The sequence below is a fragment of the Macaca thibetana genome, chromosome 14 (genome assembly GCF_024542745.1).
Source record: "Macaca thibetana thibetana isolate TM-01 chromosome 14, ASM2454274v1, whole genome shotgun sequence".
Taxonomy (NCBI): domain Eukaryota; kingdom Metazoa; phylum Chordata; class Mammalia; order Primates; family Cercopithecidae; genus Macaca; species Macaca thibetana.
In genome coordinates, this window is record NC_065591.1 from 64,931,804 (window position 1) to 64,948,346 (window position 16,543).

General features: G+C 53.9%; 2 protein-coding genes across 2 annotated transcripts in view; both read left to right on the top strand.

Moving 5' to 3' along the window:
* The window catches only part of PLEKHB1 (pleckstrin homology domain containing B1), a 367,567-nt gene that overhangs the window by 37,153 nt on the left and 313,871 nt on the right, over positions 1–16,543 (top strand). The window lies entirely within an intron of this gene.
* ARHGEF17 (Rho guanine nucleotide exchange factor 17) overlaps positions 1–16,543 on the top strand; it is a 61,259-nt gene that overhangs the window by 36,457 nt on the left and 8,259 nt on the right. Inside the window, exons 2-11 of the mRNA XM_050756046.1 lie at positions 2,551–2,628; positions 8,452–8,634; positions 11,170–11,286; positions 11,499–11,591; positions 11,809–11,985; positions 12,335–12,385; positions 12,640–12,749; positions 12,856–12,941; positions 15,569–15,687; positions 16,069–16,282. Coding sequence (XP_050612003.1) covers positions 2,551–2,628; positions 8,452–8,634; positions 11,170–11,286; positions 11,499–11,591; positions 11,809–11,985; positions 12,335–12,385; positions 12,640–12,749; positions 12,856–12,941; positions 15,569–15,687; positions 16,069–16,282 — 1,228 coding nt within the window. The remainder of the gene's footprint in view (positions 1–2,550; positions 2,629–8,451; positions 8,635–11,169; positions 11,287–11,498; positions 11,592–11,808; positions 11,986–12,334; positions 12,386–12,639; positions 12,750–12,855; positions 12,942–15,568; positions 15,688–16,068; positions 16,283–16,543) is intronic.

Below are 16,543 nucleotides of genomic sequence, written 5' to 3' on the forward strand. Positions count from 1 at the left end.
GTCAGCCTCCCCGTGTCACCCCAGCCTCCTGGCATCAGGCCCAGTGCCAGCCCTGCCTCTCAGGGCAAGCCTCCCTGACCATGACCATCGTAGTGCCCGCTGGGCCTGATGGGGCCGTGGTGTGGGCGGGGGAGGGTGGCTGAGAGGCCCAGGGCCGCACCTGGCCTGGCCCTGCTGTCAGGGAGCTCCCTATGCCGTCTCACTGAGGTGGAGGAAGGGTGGACACTGGTGACCTGCTGTGTGTGGACAGAGCTGCTCCACTCACTGCCGCCTTTGCCTTCACGGTGACGGACAGAGCTGCTCCACTCACTGCCGCCTTTGCCTTCATGATGATGGGAGAGAGGGGTTATTTGCTCCATTTCATGGAAGAGAATGTGAAAACAGGGCCGTTAGGTGACACCACAGTCACACAGCCACCGTTAGGTGACACCCCAGTCACACAGCCAGTAAGGGCAGTGCTGGGGACCTGTGGCCTGTGGCTGCCCAGTTAGTCTGGGCGAGAACTCCAGGGACTGGAGCCCTGAGAGTCATGGGGTGGCTGAAGAGACTCTGGTCCTTGCTTTGCCACTCACTGGCTGTGTGATCTTGGACAAGTCATGTCACCTCTCTGATGTGGTCCTTCACCTGTGCAGTGGAAATGGGAACACCTGTGTCACAGAGCTGAGTGTGAGGCTGAAGCAAGGCCATGTCTGTGGGGTGCTGAGATGTCCCTGGAGTGGGGTAGGGCAGGATTAAGCATCTGGGCCTGTCCTCGGGAGGCCTTCCTGGCCCCCCACACTCTCCCAAGCTCTCCATCATACAGTGAGCCTTGCTCCCACTGCCTCCTTCTGGAAGCTGCCCTGGTTTTTTAGAGGTCACGGGAGTACCAAGGATAGATGGTCTGCTTGTCTCCAGAGCCTCTGAGGCTCTGGTCTGCTGTTTCCGGAGGCTCTGAGGTGCCTTCCCACCTGTCAGAGCCCAGGGCTGGCAATGGTGGGCTGGTAAGGATGGGGAGAGCCAGCCCCCCTTCCTCCCTGCCCCAAGGGATGTCCTTCACACCCCCACCACTGAGTTCCTAGCATGGGAGCTCACTTTTCTGAGTGTGCTTCATTATAGGACACTGTGGGGACAGGTGTTGCCCCTGAGTCCCTGGTCAGAGGGCAAGAGATCTGAAGTGGGCGTGCCACAAGCAGAGGGGGAGCAGTGGCTGGGTCAAGCAAGCTGGACAGGCCTGGGCTCAGGTCCACTAAGACATGGGCCCTGGGCATAGCAGTGACCAGCACAGCCCCACTGGTTGAGTCCCTACCCTGAGGGACTAGAGGTGAAGGCTGGAGGGATGCCACAGACATGGACACCCTGGCTTTGCCATCTGCACAGCACCTGCTCGAACCAGCAGGCCTTGATGGCAGGAGCCCGAGGTAGGGTCCTAAGTGCTCAGGCCAAGCCGAGACTTAGGAGGGGAGTGGAGAGAGGAGAAGAACCGAGTGATCTGGAGCCTAGAGGAGTTAGGGGCCTTGCCCAGGATCACTCTAGGGCCTTAGAGGGGTCAGGAGTGGAGTGTAGGGGTCTAGGGCTTAGAGTGGAGTCTCTGCCAGAGAAGGGAAGTTGATGGGGCTGGTGCTATCTGGGAAGGCTTCCTGGAGATAGGGATGTGGGGGTAGAGGTGTAGGGACTGGTGGAGAGAAGCAGCAGGTAAGTTCAGTCCCAGGGGCTGAACGCAAAGAAGGCCCCCCAGACAGGGATGAGCACCGTGTGCCTGGGGGTGTGGGTGCAGAGACTGTATGACCCCTTGGGAACTCAGTAATTCAGGTCATCAGATCCATAGGATGGAGGCATCGGTGTCTGGGTTTCCTTTTTCCCCTCCTTAACGTGAAGAGAATAATAACATCTACCTCACAGGGTGGCCAGGATTATTGAATAATATGTCATGCTTAGAACAGTGCCTAGCGCATAGGAGGGCTTAGTTAACATTTTTAAATGACAGAATTGGGATCCAGCCTTATCTGAGACTGGCTGAACCCTGATACTGCCCAGCTGTGTGACTTTCAGCACTGACTTCCCCTCTCTGGTCCACAGTGTCTTCCTCTGTAGCAGGGTGATGGTATCTACTCTTAGGGATGCTGGGCAGCCCAGCCTGGTGGGCATGTCCCCATAGCGCTGAGCCTGAAAGTGGGGTCTTCAGAGTTGGCAGCTGGAGTGGGTGCTGGCCTGGAGTCATTGTTCTTTGCAAATGTGAAAGGTTATTGATTTTTTTTAAAGAACCTTTTTCAATAGCCCGGCAGAGGAGCCAAGAAGTGGGTGGATGGGGCAGCGGCAGAGGAGTGACGGCCTAACTGTATGAGGCCACGTGTTTGAGGTGTAAGTGGGGGGCAGGGGGAGCAGCTGAGCAACTGGCAGAGTGGAGGGCCTGTGGGGACCTCAGGGGAATAGCCGGGAGCCCTGGGTGGCAGGAGGGAAGGGGCAGGAGGGCAGGGAGAGGGTGTGGACGGGTTCTCTGGGCACCACTGGCTACAGGTGATGGGGTCTGGGGGCAACAAGACCCCTGTTCACCCTCTGCTCCTGTCCCCACAGGACATGCGGAAGCACGTGGCCATGACCCTGCTGGACACAGAGCAGTCGTATGTGGAGTCGCTGCGTACCCTGATGCAGGTGGGGCTCGGGGCCCACTCCCCTGAGAACAGCCTTTCTGAGCCTAGGAGGCTGTCAGATGGGTGTGAGCAAACCCCTTTCATGGACAAGGGACTGAGGCCAGAGAGCCGTGTCCCTGGCACCCATCGCCTTTCCATGGAGAACCCCCAACATGGCTATCCCAGAGAAGGAGGAAGCCTTCTCCTGGGCAGGAGAGAATGCAGAGGGGCCAGGCTACCCCAGGGCAGGCGTCCCTACCCCACTGTTCTTCCACGTACCCCTGGCAATGCTGACCCTGAACTTAGATCCGTGAACTCCCTCTGTTGTGCCCCCTCCATTGTATTCTCTGACTGGGAAGTAGGAGTTGACTAGAGTTTAGTGTTGAGCACCTGCTGTGTGCAGGCCCTGTTCCAGGTGCAGGAGACACAGGGATGAATAAGAGAGCCCAGCCCCTGCCACAGGAGCTCACCATCCTGCTGAGGACGTAGTGGAGTATACAGGCATACGGGCACTCTAGAAACATCGAGGGGCACCTGCTAAGCCTGGGGTCAGGGAGGTTTCCTGGAGGAGGTGCTCGCTTCCACTGAGACCTGTCTTCTCAGCAGCAGGAATGGCACATTGCAAATCCAAGTGAGGCCTGGCACATTCGGAGGTCCACGTGGCCAGCACAGAGCACAAGGCGCTGGTCCTATAGCGATGCCGTCGAAGTCGGCGGAGGCCACGGTGTGGGGGCCTAGAACACCAGTTGGAGGGAGTAGATTCTGCCAGGGTCCCTGGATGATCAGCAAAGGGCTTTGAGCAGGGGAGGTGTGTGGCTTGATTCATGCTTGGTGAAATCTGTCTTGACAGCTGGGAAGGTGGGTGGCAGAAGAGGTCAAGGCCATTGACATTAGGCAAGGATAGAGGTTACAGGAAGGGAGTGCTGGGGACAGACACTCAGGAGGTAAACTGGTCAGGCCAGGCATGGTAACTGGTTGGGTGTGGGGGGCAAGGTGGGGAAGCCCAAGATAATGTCTGGGCTCCTGGCCTTGGAAAGCTGGGGCCCAGGGGAGAAGCACAACTGGAGCAAGGTGGCGAGTTCAGGCTCAGACATGAACCTGGGACGGCCCACAGCCTGGATGCACACATGGCCTGGGGCTGGATGAGTGTGGACCTGAGCTGAAGTGAGGCCTGGCAGTCACCGTTGAGGATGAATTTGCCCAAGCTAGCTGGGCAGAGTGACAGCAAAGGATGAAGGTATGGAAACATCCAGAGCATTCACTCACTCACCATTCATTCATTCACTCACTCCACAAATCCACGGTGAGCCCCTTCTGCGCTCCAGGCAGTGTTCTCTGTGCAGGGGCATTAGTGGTACGGGCCTGTCTCCTGGAGCTCACGGGCTATAGCAGAGACCGACAGTGATCAGCCAGACATCACGCACAGTGACACATGGTGATGCAGAAGTGCACACACAGAGTACATACACACAACAGAAATACGCCTTAAAAGGAGGGGAATTCTGACATCCTACAACATGGATGAGCCTGGAGGACATGATGCCAAGTGAAAGAAACCAGTCTCAAAGGACAAGCACTGTCTGATTCCACTTGTATGAGGTTCCTGGGGTAGTCAGAACAGAGATGGAAGGTAGGATGGTGGGTGCCAGGGAAAGGGTGCCAGGCTGAGAAAGGAGGGAATGGGGAGTTACTATTTAATGGGTACAGGGTTGCAGTTTTACAGGATAGAAAGAGTTTTGGAGCTGGATGGTCACACATTATGAATGTATTTAATACCATTGAACTGTACATTTAAAATGGTAAATTTTGTATTATATATATTTTACCATAAAATACATTGTGTTTGTTTATTGTTTTTAAAAAGTGCATGGGGAGATGAGAACACAGAAGGGGGCCTGCCCTGGTGTGGGGGTCAGGGAGGGCTTCCCTGGGGTTGGGGTATTTAGCTGAGACCTGAAGGGTGGGTAAATTTCAGCAGAGAGAGCCTGGAGGGATGGCTCCCCGCAGAGGGAGCCATCAGGGACAAAGGCCGGGAGGCTGGAAGGAACCTAGAGCAGCAGGGAACCAGAGCCGGGTGGCTGCAGGAAGGAAGGCTGCTGGGTATGGAGCTGGGCTTTACTGTGCACGCAAGGAAGCCATGGGAGGGATGCAGCCACAATGCCAGGCAGGAGGAGTAGACATGGCAGGGGCCTGAGGGGGTCCTTTGCCATCCCCTAGGTGAGAGTTGGAGGCATTAGGGTCAGACAGTCCAGGGTTTAAGTCACTTGCGTCCTCATTGGGTGATACTAGCCTAATCACCTCACCTTCTCTGAGCCTCAAGTTTGCCTGCAAAATGTAGCTAATCTACCTATCTCCCAGCAAGAAGATTTAAAGGTGAGCCGGGCGCGGAGGCTCACACCTCTAATCCCAGCAGTTTGAGAGGCTGAGGCAAGCAGATCACCTGAGGTCAGGAGTTCAAGACCAGCCTGGCCAACTTGGTGAAACCTCATCTCTACTAGAAATACAAAAATCAGCCAGGCATGGTGGCAGGCACCTGTAATCCCAGCTCCTCCAGAGGCTGAGGCAGGAGTACAGCTTGAACCCGGGAGGCGGAGGTTGCAGTGAGCCGAGATCGTGCCACTGTACTCCAGCCTGGGTGACAGAGTGAGACCCTGTCTCAGAAAACAAAACAAAACAAAAAAACAAAAGGTGATGACGGCACCCATGTCTGTTCACAGGCAGGAGGCAGAAGCAGTGGAGAGCTGGGAGCAGACAGGGCCTGGGCGTGTCTTTCTGCCTCCACCACATCTCCTGGACCCATCCAGGGCTGCACTTGGGAAAGGGTGCAGGACCTGTAGGTGGAGGAAGCTAGAGTGTTGGGTGAGCTAGGTGAAGGTGGACAGGAGGGTGTCACGTGAACCCGAGGACCGTCCCTGGAGGCAGCCCTGGAGTGTAGGAGGAGGACTGAGGTCTGACTCCAGGACGGGAGCATGACTCTAGAGCCAAGCCACCAGCATTCAAACTTGGCTCCATCTCCTGGCCAGCTGTGTGACCCGGAGCATGTCACGTAACCAGTCTCTGCCTCAGTTTCCTCATCTGTAGAGAGGAGATAATAATAGACCTGCCTTGAGTGCAGGTAATTAAAGAGACATGTTTATAATTTAGCATACTGCCTGCGGCTCTGCAAGCATGGTAGAAAGTTGCATTTAATCTTTGTATTAATTTTGTGAGGTAGGTATTATATTCTTCTTCATATGAAGACTCAGAGAGGTTAAGAAACTTGCCCAGGGTCATCCATCTAGTGAGTGGTATTAGTTGACATTTACTGAGTGCCCACTATGTGCCAGGCACTGTTCAGGATGCTTTAGAACAGTGAGTTAATTCATACAAATCTGACTATAAACACCATTTTGCAGATGATGCAACTGAGACCCAGAGAAGTAAAGCCGCTTGTCCAAGGTCACAGACTTAGGAAGTGGCATACCCTGGGTTAAAACCCTGTCATTGTGACTCTGGGTCCTCCCTGTCACCCACTAGTCTACCCTGCCTGGAACACAGTGGTATTCAAATTGAGACTGGACTCTGTAGTCCCAGTGTTAACTTCCAGCAATCACTGCCCTCACTAATTGATAAGTGTTGTTCCTGCAGGCCAGGTGTTCAAAATGAACGAAGAAGTTAAATAGAAGTTAGGAGCCACAAGGAGGGAGGATTTGAAACTAGGTCCTAGGGCTATACCCCTTCCTCAGCGTCACCCTCACCCTCTGAGCCTATTTTCAACTCTAACACTCGAAGCTAACAAACACCCCTTTCCCTGACCACCCTGACGAGCCCCCCTCCCCTTGGCACCCTGATCCTACTCCTCTTTTGTGTAGCACTCACTGTCTTCCAGCGTGCTGTGTAGTAATTTATGTATTTATTGTGCTTCTTTCCTGCCTCCCACCATTCACATGTCAGCCCCACAGGGGGTCTGTGCAGTGAGGTGCCCAGTGCTTGCTGGGCGGGCTGAGCATTGGTGAGTGAATGGGGCTTGTGCCAGGTTCCATATTGGGCTCTCAGTCATTGTTTGTTCTTTCCTCCTGCTGTGTGCCCACTTCTGTGTGGGTGCCTGGACCCTGAGGTGAGCGGTTTAGCTGCTGCTCCTGCTGCTTGTGGAGCAGCAGGCCCTGACCCAGCCCAGGAGCTGGCTCACCTGTGGGTAGGAGACTGCCTGCCTATCTCCTCACCGTCATCCTGGCCTTTTCAGAATCCCCAGCCAAGAGAGAGGATTCTGTTGAGCTTTACTTTCTCAAACTTGTTTTATAAAACAAGCCAGATTTTTAAAAATGTTTAATATAAATGTTATTGCAACATCACATATGCTTTTTCAAACAACACCCTCCTGTTTCCTCAGCCTGCAGTTACAGCATAGGGCCAGTAGAGGGCGACCTCTCCACAAGCGCACCGGCCCGTGAGCTGGGCCATTCAAGCTAGGGGAACATCATTGCATGTAGATTTGACGTAAAATAACTGGAGTTTTAGTCACAGACTGGCCAGCAGATCTGAAATCTGTAAAAAAGCGTTTGGAGAGTGTCATTAAGAGCCTCCAGTAACTTCCCATGTGGTCTCGTGATCTCCCATGATCCTTCCTGCTTTATCTTCACACCATTGTCGCCTTATTTATTTAGCTGTTCAAGCTGGAGTGCAGTGGCACGATCTCAGCTCACTGCAACCTCCACCTCCCAGGTTCAAGCAATTCTCCTGCCTCAGCCTGCCAAGTAGCTGGGACTACAGGCGCACACCGCTATGCCCAGCTAATTTATTGTATTTTAGTAGAGACGGGGTTTCACTGTGTTGCCCAGGCTGGTGGCAAACTCCTGAGCTCAGGTGATCTGCCCAGCCTCAGTCTCCCAAAGTGCTGGGATTACAGGCTTGAGCCACCGCGACCGGCCACATTTACCGCCTTTTAACTAACTACGAGATTTCCACACATCACCCATTCTGAGACTTGTGGTCTTCACATTTGAATGTCCCTAAATCAGGTTCATTCTATAATTGGTAGCATATCATAATTTAATTGGCAACCAGTTTTTCTTAAATATAAAATAATGGCCAGGTGCAGTAGCTCATGCCTGTAATCCCAGCACTTTGGGAGGCCGATGCAGGTGGATCACTTGAGGTCACGAGTTCGAGACCAGCCTGGCCAACATGGGTGAAACCCTGTCTCTACGAAAAATATAAAAAATTAGCCGAGTGTGGTGGCACACACCTGTAATCCCAGCTACTCAGAAGGCTGAGGCAGGAGAATCACTTGAACCCGGGAGGTGGAGGTTGCAGTGAGTTGAGATCACACCACTGCACTCCAGGCTGGGTGACAGAGCAAGACTTTGCCATAAAATAAAATAAAGTATTTTTTAGATTTGATGAAATATGATATTTTTTAAAAATCTTTTTTCAAAACTTTGTGTGTTTCATCAGACTAGATCCTAAGCTCTATCAGGACAGAGATTGTGGTCTTTCTTATTCACTGCTGTCTCCCAATTCTTAGAGCAGTGGCTGGTATGTAGTAAGTGCTCAGTAAATCTTTGCCGAGTTAGGAGCCCCATCTTGCTTTCCTCATTCCAAGCTCTATTTGTTCACACATTAAACAAACCTCTCCTGAGCATCCTTGCTCCCATTTTGTGCCAGGCCCTGGGCTCAGCAATGAGGGCATGAGCTTAGGTCTTCCCATCTCCCTCCTGGAGCTCTTGGTCTCAAGAGGAAGATGTGGAAGGCAGGGTGTTGAGCTGCAGGCCCGGGTGATTCTGTGTGCACTCACACAGGGGCCGCGTGTAGGTGGGGTGGGGCGGCATCTCTGAGGGAGTGTGCACCAACCCTGTGGGTCCTTCAGGGCTACATGCAGCCGCTGAAGCAGCCAGAGAACTCTGTGCTCTGTGACCCTGCACTGGTGGACGAAATCTTCGACCAGATCCCCGAGCTCCTGGAGCACCACGAGCAATTTCTGGAGCAGGTTCGGCACTGCGTGCACACCTGGCATGCCCAGCAGAAGGTGGGAGCCCTGCTCGTCCAGTCGGTGAGTGGCCCCGCTGCTGCCAGCTCCCACAAGCACAGGCCCTCCTGGAAGGGGCTGGGTGTGGCCATGGATCCCCATCCCCGCCCACCCCACCTGGATGCTGACTCTGGTCCCAGATCTGACCACAGAACGTGGCTAGACATTGGCACTTACCCCAGCCCCTGGGTGGACTGAACTTGGACACTCCCCTACCCCAGAGCTTGGCCAGACTCTGGTACGGACTCCGACCCCAGCCAGACACTGACTCTGATCCTGGACCCTACCCTGCCCCCGGCTGGCACTGACGTGACTCTAATCCTGACCCCAAGCTGGTGCTGACGCTGACCCAGACCTCAGATGGATGCTGGTACTGACCTCCACCCTATCTTTACTGGAACCAAAATAACTGTCCTGGTCCTGACCCTGGACTTGGGCTGGATGTTGATGCTGGCTGAGTCTTGACTTTTTCTCCATCAGATATTTTCATCATAATAGCATACCTGTCTGCTGGGCATTGATCTAAATGTGTTGTATCTATCAACAGTCCTAGTAGGAGAGTGCAGTGGTTACCCTGATTCTAAAGTTGGTGACTGAGACATGGAGAGATTGGTAACCTGATGAAAGTTACAGTTAGGAAGTGGTGGAGGACTCAACTCCAGAAAGCCCGGTTCCAGTGCCCTGGCTTCCCCTACCCCATACTGCCTCACCACAGGCCAGATCTCCACTGTACACTTGTCAAGCTCCCATAATAGTGAGTGAGAACTTAGAAAAGGTATTGACTTCAGAATTCAAAAAGAACATCAAAAGCAAAACCAATCAGCATTTAATTAAATGCCTGTAAAACATAGCATGCCATTTTCATTCATTGTTAAATTTAGTATTTATAAGAATTTAATTACATTTGAAAAACTTCCAGTTCCATTTTATTTTGCCAGAATTCCCAAGAATACACCATGACTGATAAATCATAGCCAAATGCAAACTAAATGGTTTCTCAGAGCCACATAATTTCAAAAGCAAAATTGTAAAAATTCTTCCAGAAATTTTACAAGTGAAAAATTATATCTATTTCTGTGGGATATATGTTTCAGTATATTTGCTATGCTGTGGGATGGGGCCTTGAACCATCTTAGAATGTCCTTGCTGACCAGGAAACTGATGGGACCAGACAGGGGTGATGGGGTCCCAGCTTGGATTGAGTGCTGATGTCTCCAGCCCATCGTCACCCTCAGTGTCAGTAAGCTCAGCCCCCTGCCTAGACCTTGATGCTGACCATGGACTACGGCAAAGCCCTGGACCCCCAGGGAGGGGTCAGCACAGGATGCTATGTTCCAGGGTGGGGGTGGTTGGTGCGGGCTGTCTTCCTCCCTTTGCTGCTTCACGCCCTGCCCTGTTCTGTCCAGAGGCAGGAGCAGTTGGCACCTTAGAGGGACAGGACTCTGGGTGGGCGCAGTGGCTCACGCTTGTAATCCCAGCACTTTGGGAGGCCGAGGCGGGCGGATCACGAGGTCAGGAGTTTGAGACCAGCCTGACCAACATGGTGAAACCCCCATCTCTACTAAAAATACAAAAATTAGCCGGGAGTGGTGGCGCGTGCCTGTAATCCCGGCTACTCCGGAGGCGAGGCAGGAGAATCGTTTGAACCTGGGAGGCGGAGGTTGCAGTGAGCTGAGATCGTGCCATTGCACACTCCAGCCTAGGCGACAGAGTGAGACTCTGTCTCAAAAAAAAAAAAAAAAAAAAGAGAGAGAGAGACAGGACTCTGAGGTGTACACAAACATCACTAATGTGGTCACGTAGCTTATCCACGGTACAGTTGAGACAGGAACCCAGGTGTCCTGGTTCCCAGACAAGGCTTCTTAACAATAACCTCCATATTGAGTCTGCCATCAGCATCAAGCAGGTATTAGCCACCAGCTGTATGCCCTGAGCTGGGCTTTACTGTCGGTGGAATGGGAGCACTTTTCATGGAGAGGGAGAACTTGTCCTAGGAGATCAGGAGGAGCCAGAGGCCAACTGGAGTATCAGGCAGAGCTCTAGTCAGGGAAAGGAGTACTTCCAAGAGGAGGCAGAACTGGAGCACAGCCCTGAGGCGGGGCGAGATTTGGATGAAGAAGGGCATTCCTGGGGCGGGTGGCAGGGATCTGCATAACCAAAGGCCAAATGACTAGAATGAGTCTGTGTCACTCAGAGAACAGGGAAAGGGAGACCTGCCTGACTGGACTTCGTGAGGTTGGAGATCTAGGGATGGAAATGCCTAGTTGGAAGTGAGAGAACCAGGTCTGAGCTCACATGATACGTTCAGGTCTACATATGTGCATACATGAACAGTCACACCCAGATAATATGCGCACTCGTATATCCATGTGTACACATGCACTTACGCCTAAACACGACCACACTTAGAGCCACAAGACACATGCCTGATCCCTTAGAGATTGTATCATTTCTAGTTGGAGGGAAAAGATGGCGACTCATGAATCAGTGAAAACTAGGACAGGGTGAGGTGGGGTGAGGGATACCTTGAGGGTCCCCAACCTGCCTCCTCCTCCACAGTTCTCCAAGGATGTCCTAGTAAACATCTATTCCGCCTATATTGATAACTTCCTCAATGCAAAGGATGCTGTGCGTGTGGCCAAGGAGGCGAGGCCTGCCTTTCTCAAGTTCCTAGAGGTACTGTGGGCTAGGGCAGGGGGATGGAGGTGACCCTCACTTTGGGCCAGCTTTGAGGGTCCCAGGAGCTCCCAGCATGGGCATCATAGCCCCAGCCAGTGGGCCAGCCTCTGCTCTCAGGGGGAGCTGGATGGGCCTTGCTGGGGACCTGTCCCTGGACATAGTCTCCCTGGCATGTCATTCCTCACACGGTGCCCATCCATGGGTTTCAGCAAAGCATGCGTGAGAACAAGGAGAAGCAGGCGCTGTCTGACCTCATGATCAAGCCTGTGCAGCGGATCCCACGCTACGAGCTTCTGGTGAAGGTGGGCATGGAGCTGGGTGGGCAAGTAGGCAAGGCCTGGAAGCATGGGGGGATACAAGGAGGTCTAAGGCCCCTGCCTCTTTGAGCCTAACATCAGGGTCCCTAGGGGTCAGGTAGGAAAGTCCTTTTTGGTGTCTACCCATAGTTCCTCCTGCTCCAGTAGTCTGGGGCCCCAGGGGTAGCTAAGCAGTCAGGTCTGGTCCCCATTCCCACCCCAGGACCTCCTGAAGCATACACCTGAGGACCACCCAGACCATCCACTCCTGCTGGAGGCACAGCGGAACATCAAGCAGGTGGCTGAGCGTATCAACAAGGGTGTGCGGAGTGCTGAGGAGGCAGAGCGGCATGCCCGCGTGCTGCAGGAGATAGAGGCTCACATCGAGGGCATGGAGGATGTGCGTGCACCCTGCCCCGCCCCACCCCACCCACATCTGTGTCCACTCGGCCTCTGTGTGCATCTGTGGCCACCTGGAATCATGGCTGCGTCCATGTCCAGAACCACAGTGTGTTTGCATCCATGTCTGCCAGCCTCTGGCCACACGTCTCCACCTGTCTGTGTTCTTCCACGTCTGTCTCTGGCCTTGGGTCCCATGACCTGGCAGTACAAGGGTGTTGGAAGGGTGGGCAGCATGCTGCTTCCATTGGCTTAGCCCATGGGGTGGGGCCGAGGGATCACTGGGATTTGTGGAGGGGATAGGGATTAATAACTGGCCTTCGAGATACCTTGTCCCTGCTGTCCCACAGCTCCAGGCCCCTCTGCGGCGGTTCCTGAGACAGGAGATGGTCGTTGAAGTGGTAAGAAGTGTCCCAGTGTCTGCCCAGCTGTCCCCACCTCCTCACTTTCTCCTCTCACCCTCTATCTGCAGGTCTCCCTGGTCTTTCACCCTGAGGGAGCCCTGGTTGAGTCCCCACTCTGCTCTGACTCTCTGGGCAGCTGGGGAAGAGCCCTCACCCTCCGTGGGTCTCAGTGTCCCCTTGGACACTATGGGCAGGTGGGTGGGCTTCTGGATTGTGTCCACCCAGCCTAAATTCTGCCTTGGGCTCCACAGAAGGCAATCAGTGGCAAGAAGGACCGGTCTCTCTTCCTGTTCACGGACCTCATCGTCTGCACCACTCTGAAGCGAAAGTCAGGCTCCCTGCGGCGCAGCTCCATGAGCCTGTGAGTGGCTGGGGCAGGGTTTGGGTGGTGCCAGCAGGGGAGCAGTTGTCCCTCTCTGAGCCCCACTCCCCGACCCTGGCCAGAGTGCCCCATTGGCTCCCCACAGGTACACGGCAGCCAGTGTCATTGACACAGCCAGCAAGTACAAGATGCTGTGGAAGCTGCCGCTGGAAGACACAGACATCATCAAAGGTGGGTTTGATGCTAGGGGTTCTGGGTGTTGGGGTCTTCCTCTGAGAAGCCTTCCTGGAGGGTCTGAGCTCCAGCCAGTCTGGCTGCTTGTCCAGCTGCTTTTCCACTTTTGGGCCTCACTTTCTCATCCAGTGCAAGGGGGCTGGCATGAAGGACCCAGTTGGCACCCATGGAGCCAGACAGTCTGTCCATGCACACCGCCTTCCAACTGGGCAGGGACCTAGGCTGGCAGTGGGAGCTGGGTGGGGGTGGTGCACAGAGAGCAGCATCACTGTAATTAGCCATTGATTCATCTGTGCAAAATCATTTGAGCGCCTAATATTAGATGATGTTGCACTGTCTGGTTCAGCGGTTTCGCACACAGGGAACAGACACTCGCTTGAGTTACTGCAAGCAAAGGGTCGATTGGAGCCATCCATGTTGTTTGGGGCTGAGACTGTTGAGAGCTGAGGCAACTTCCAGGAGCCGCTCCTCCTGTGGCGTCTGTCTTTCTTCCCTTCTTGCTGAGTTGACCCTGTTCTCACTGCTTTTAGCTTTCTGTTTCCTCATAACTCCTGTGATCAGACCCAGACTGGCTCCAGGCTCAGCTGGAGGGGAGCTCACCTGGAGCTTGGCCTTCAGGGTAACAGACGGGCTTGCCCGGCGTTGGGGTTTGCTTATTTTTGTTTGTTGGTTTTTTGGTTTTTTTGTTTGTTCTTTTTTGGTTTTGTTTTTTTTTTGTTGGTTTTTTTTTTTTGCCCCTTGGTGAACCCAAGCCTGCCCCACTATGTAGGAGTACCACCTGATTATTACTCTAATTGGTCCAAGTCAATAGAATGACCACCTTTAAGTTAGGTGCCCACTCCTGGTCCAGTCAGCTGTGAGCAAGAATGGGGCAGGGTCATATAGAAGAAAACACGGCTGCCCAGGTGGTGAGGGTTGGGATGGAACAGTTTCTGTCAAAAGGAGTAGATTGGCTTCGTCTCTTCAGGCTGCTTTAACAAAAATACCGTAGACTGGGCAATTCATAAATAAGAGGAATGTATTGCTCACAGTTCAGGAGGCTGGGAAGGCCAAGATGAGGGTGCCAGCAGAACTGCAAGGGGCCTGTGCCTCACAGAGGGTGCCTTCTATGTGTCCTCACTTGGTGGAAGGGGTGAACAAGCTCCTTCAGGCCCCTTTATCAGGGCACAAATCTCATTTCACAGTGGTTCCCCCCTCATGACCAGGTCACCTCCCAAAGGTCCGTCTCTTTTTTTTTTTTTTTTTTTTTTTTTTTTTGAGACGGAGTCTCACTGTGTTGCCAAGCCGGAGTGCAGTGGCGTGATCTCGGCTTACTGCAACCTCCGCCTCCCAGGTTCAAGCAATTCCCCTGCCTTACCCTCCCGAGTAGCTGGGACTACAGGGGTGCGCCACCACGCCTGGTTAATTTTTTTTTTTTTTTTTTTTTGTATTTTAGTAGAGACAGGGTTTCACCACATTGGCCAGGATGGTCTCGATCTCCTGACCTCGTGATCCACCCACCTCGGCCTCCCAAAGTGCTAGGATTACAGGTGTGAGCCACCGCGCCCGGCCAGGTCTGCCTCTTAATACCAACACACTCAGGATTCGATTTCAACTTGTGAGTGTTGCGGGGACACAAATATTCAGGTAACAGCAGAGCTGTTCCCAGCCTCGACTTGGCAGGAAAGACCACTGCCATCCACCCGGCACACACTCTTCTTCCCGTAGACGTGGTGAGACAGCCTCCCTGTCCAGCGTGACTCCATCTTACAGTTACAAAGCGTGCCCTCCCCTCCTCAGCAGGCTGCCTCTCACCCCCATGGGGTTCCTGGTCACAGGGCCACTTCAGACAGGACTTGCCAGTCTCAGGATCCATGTCTTTAGTGCTGTCATGACCCGTCCAGGGACGCCTTACCATTCTGTAACCTGTGGCCCAAAGACTAAATTTATATACACCAATAACACACTCTATAAACTAGATCAGAGAAAAACAGGAAAAGAAACTCATTTAGGAAAAAGCAAAAAGAAACTTCTTTTCCCTTGATTTCAAGACACATGTGTCCTGGCCCAAGGGTGGAGGGACAGCTCCATGTATGGACCACTGGTCCACAGTGTGCATCCCAAGCCTTGGGTTGAGGGGTGGCAGGGCATCTGCAGGACCAGTCACTTGGCAGTGTTCAGGTATGGGATAGGACCACAGAAATCCAGGGCATCGTGCACTGCCCCCTCCTTTGTGGGGCGATGAGTGTTTGGTCAGCACATTTGACTGCCTGGGGCTCTGTCTGCTCTGCCCCTGCTCCCATGGCAGGCGGCAGCGCCGCAGCAGTTCCGTGTCAGCCGGAGCCTGCGTATCGCAGAGCCAGCCACCATTTCATACTCCGTGCTCTCCCGGGAATTCTCCGTGGGCCTGACATCCTGCACGACATGGCTCTGAATCAGGCCCAGTCCCCAGCTCACAGGCCTGGGGTTCCTCTGGGAGCTGCCTATTAACTTTTTCCCCAAGAGTTTGGGGTTTCTATGCTCTCAGTTTGTCAGGCCTCTCCCCAGGCCCAGCTGCAGGCTGTGCAGTGAGGGAAGGAGAGTCTGTCCCAGCCTGACCTTGTCTGTCTCTGTATCTGTCCACGGCCTTCCTCTCTCCCCCCTAGGGGCATCCCAAGCCACCAATCGGGAGAACATCCAGAAGGCCATCAGTCGCCTTGATGAAGACCTCACCACCCTGGGCCAAATGAGCAAGCTCTCTGAGAGCCTCGGTTTCCCCCACCAGGTCTGTGCTCTCTACCCAAGGCTGGGGAGCCAGGGGGTGGGAGGCTTCTGACCCTATCTCAGAGATAGACAGCCCTGACATTTGCCTGGGGGAAGAGACGTTCCTTTCCCTCATCTGAAGGCAAAAATTGCAGCCTCCCTGCATATGGGGGAAGTAACATGTTCCAGGTCTGAGGGTGGAGACATAGCTGCATCCCCATCCGAGGGTGACAGAGGGCCCATCCCCCATCTGTCAAAGGAATCCAGGCCACCTCTTGGTCTGAGGGAGGAGACAATCCCACTTGCTGTCTGAGGAGAGAGGCAGGTCTCCACACATTCTCAAGGGCAGGCGCAGGCTGTGGTGAGATGCTGGGGCCTGAAGCCTGGGCCCTCTTCCCCACAGAGCCTGGACGATGCACTGCGGGACCTCTCAGCTGCCATGCACCGGGACCTGTCAGAGAAGCAGGCACTGTGCTACGCGCTTTCCTTCCCGCCAACCAAGCTGGAGCTGTGCACCACTCGGCCCGAGGGCACTGACTCCTACATCTTTGAGTTCCCTCACCCTGATGCCCGCCTTGGTTTTGAACAGGCCTTTGATGAGGCCAAGAGGAAGCTGGGTAAGCCAAGGCACATGCTGGCCCTCTCCTCCTAGAGCCTCCAGGAAGGAGGCCAGAAGCATTTCACAGCTGTCTGTGACTTCAGGAGCCAGAACCACAGTGCCCTGTGCTCCAGCTCCACCTGGTGGGGAGGGGGGCTTCTGCAGTGAAACATCAGACTAAATAATAGCTGTGGCCTCCCTGACAGGGAGGGGATTCCATGGATAGGGTCTCACTGTCTGCTGGACCTGCCCCATAGTGGGCACCGATAGCCAGGACCCT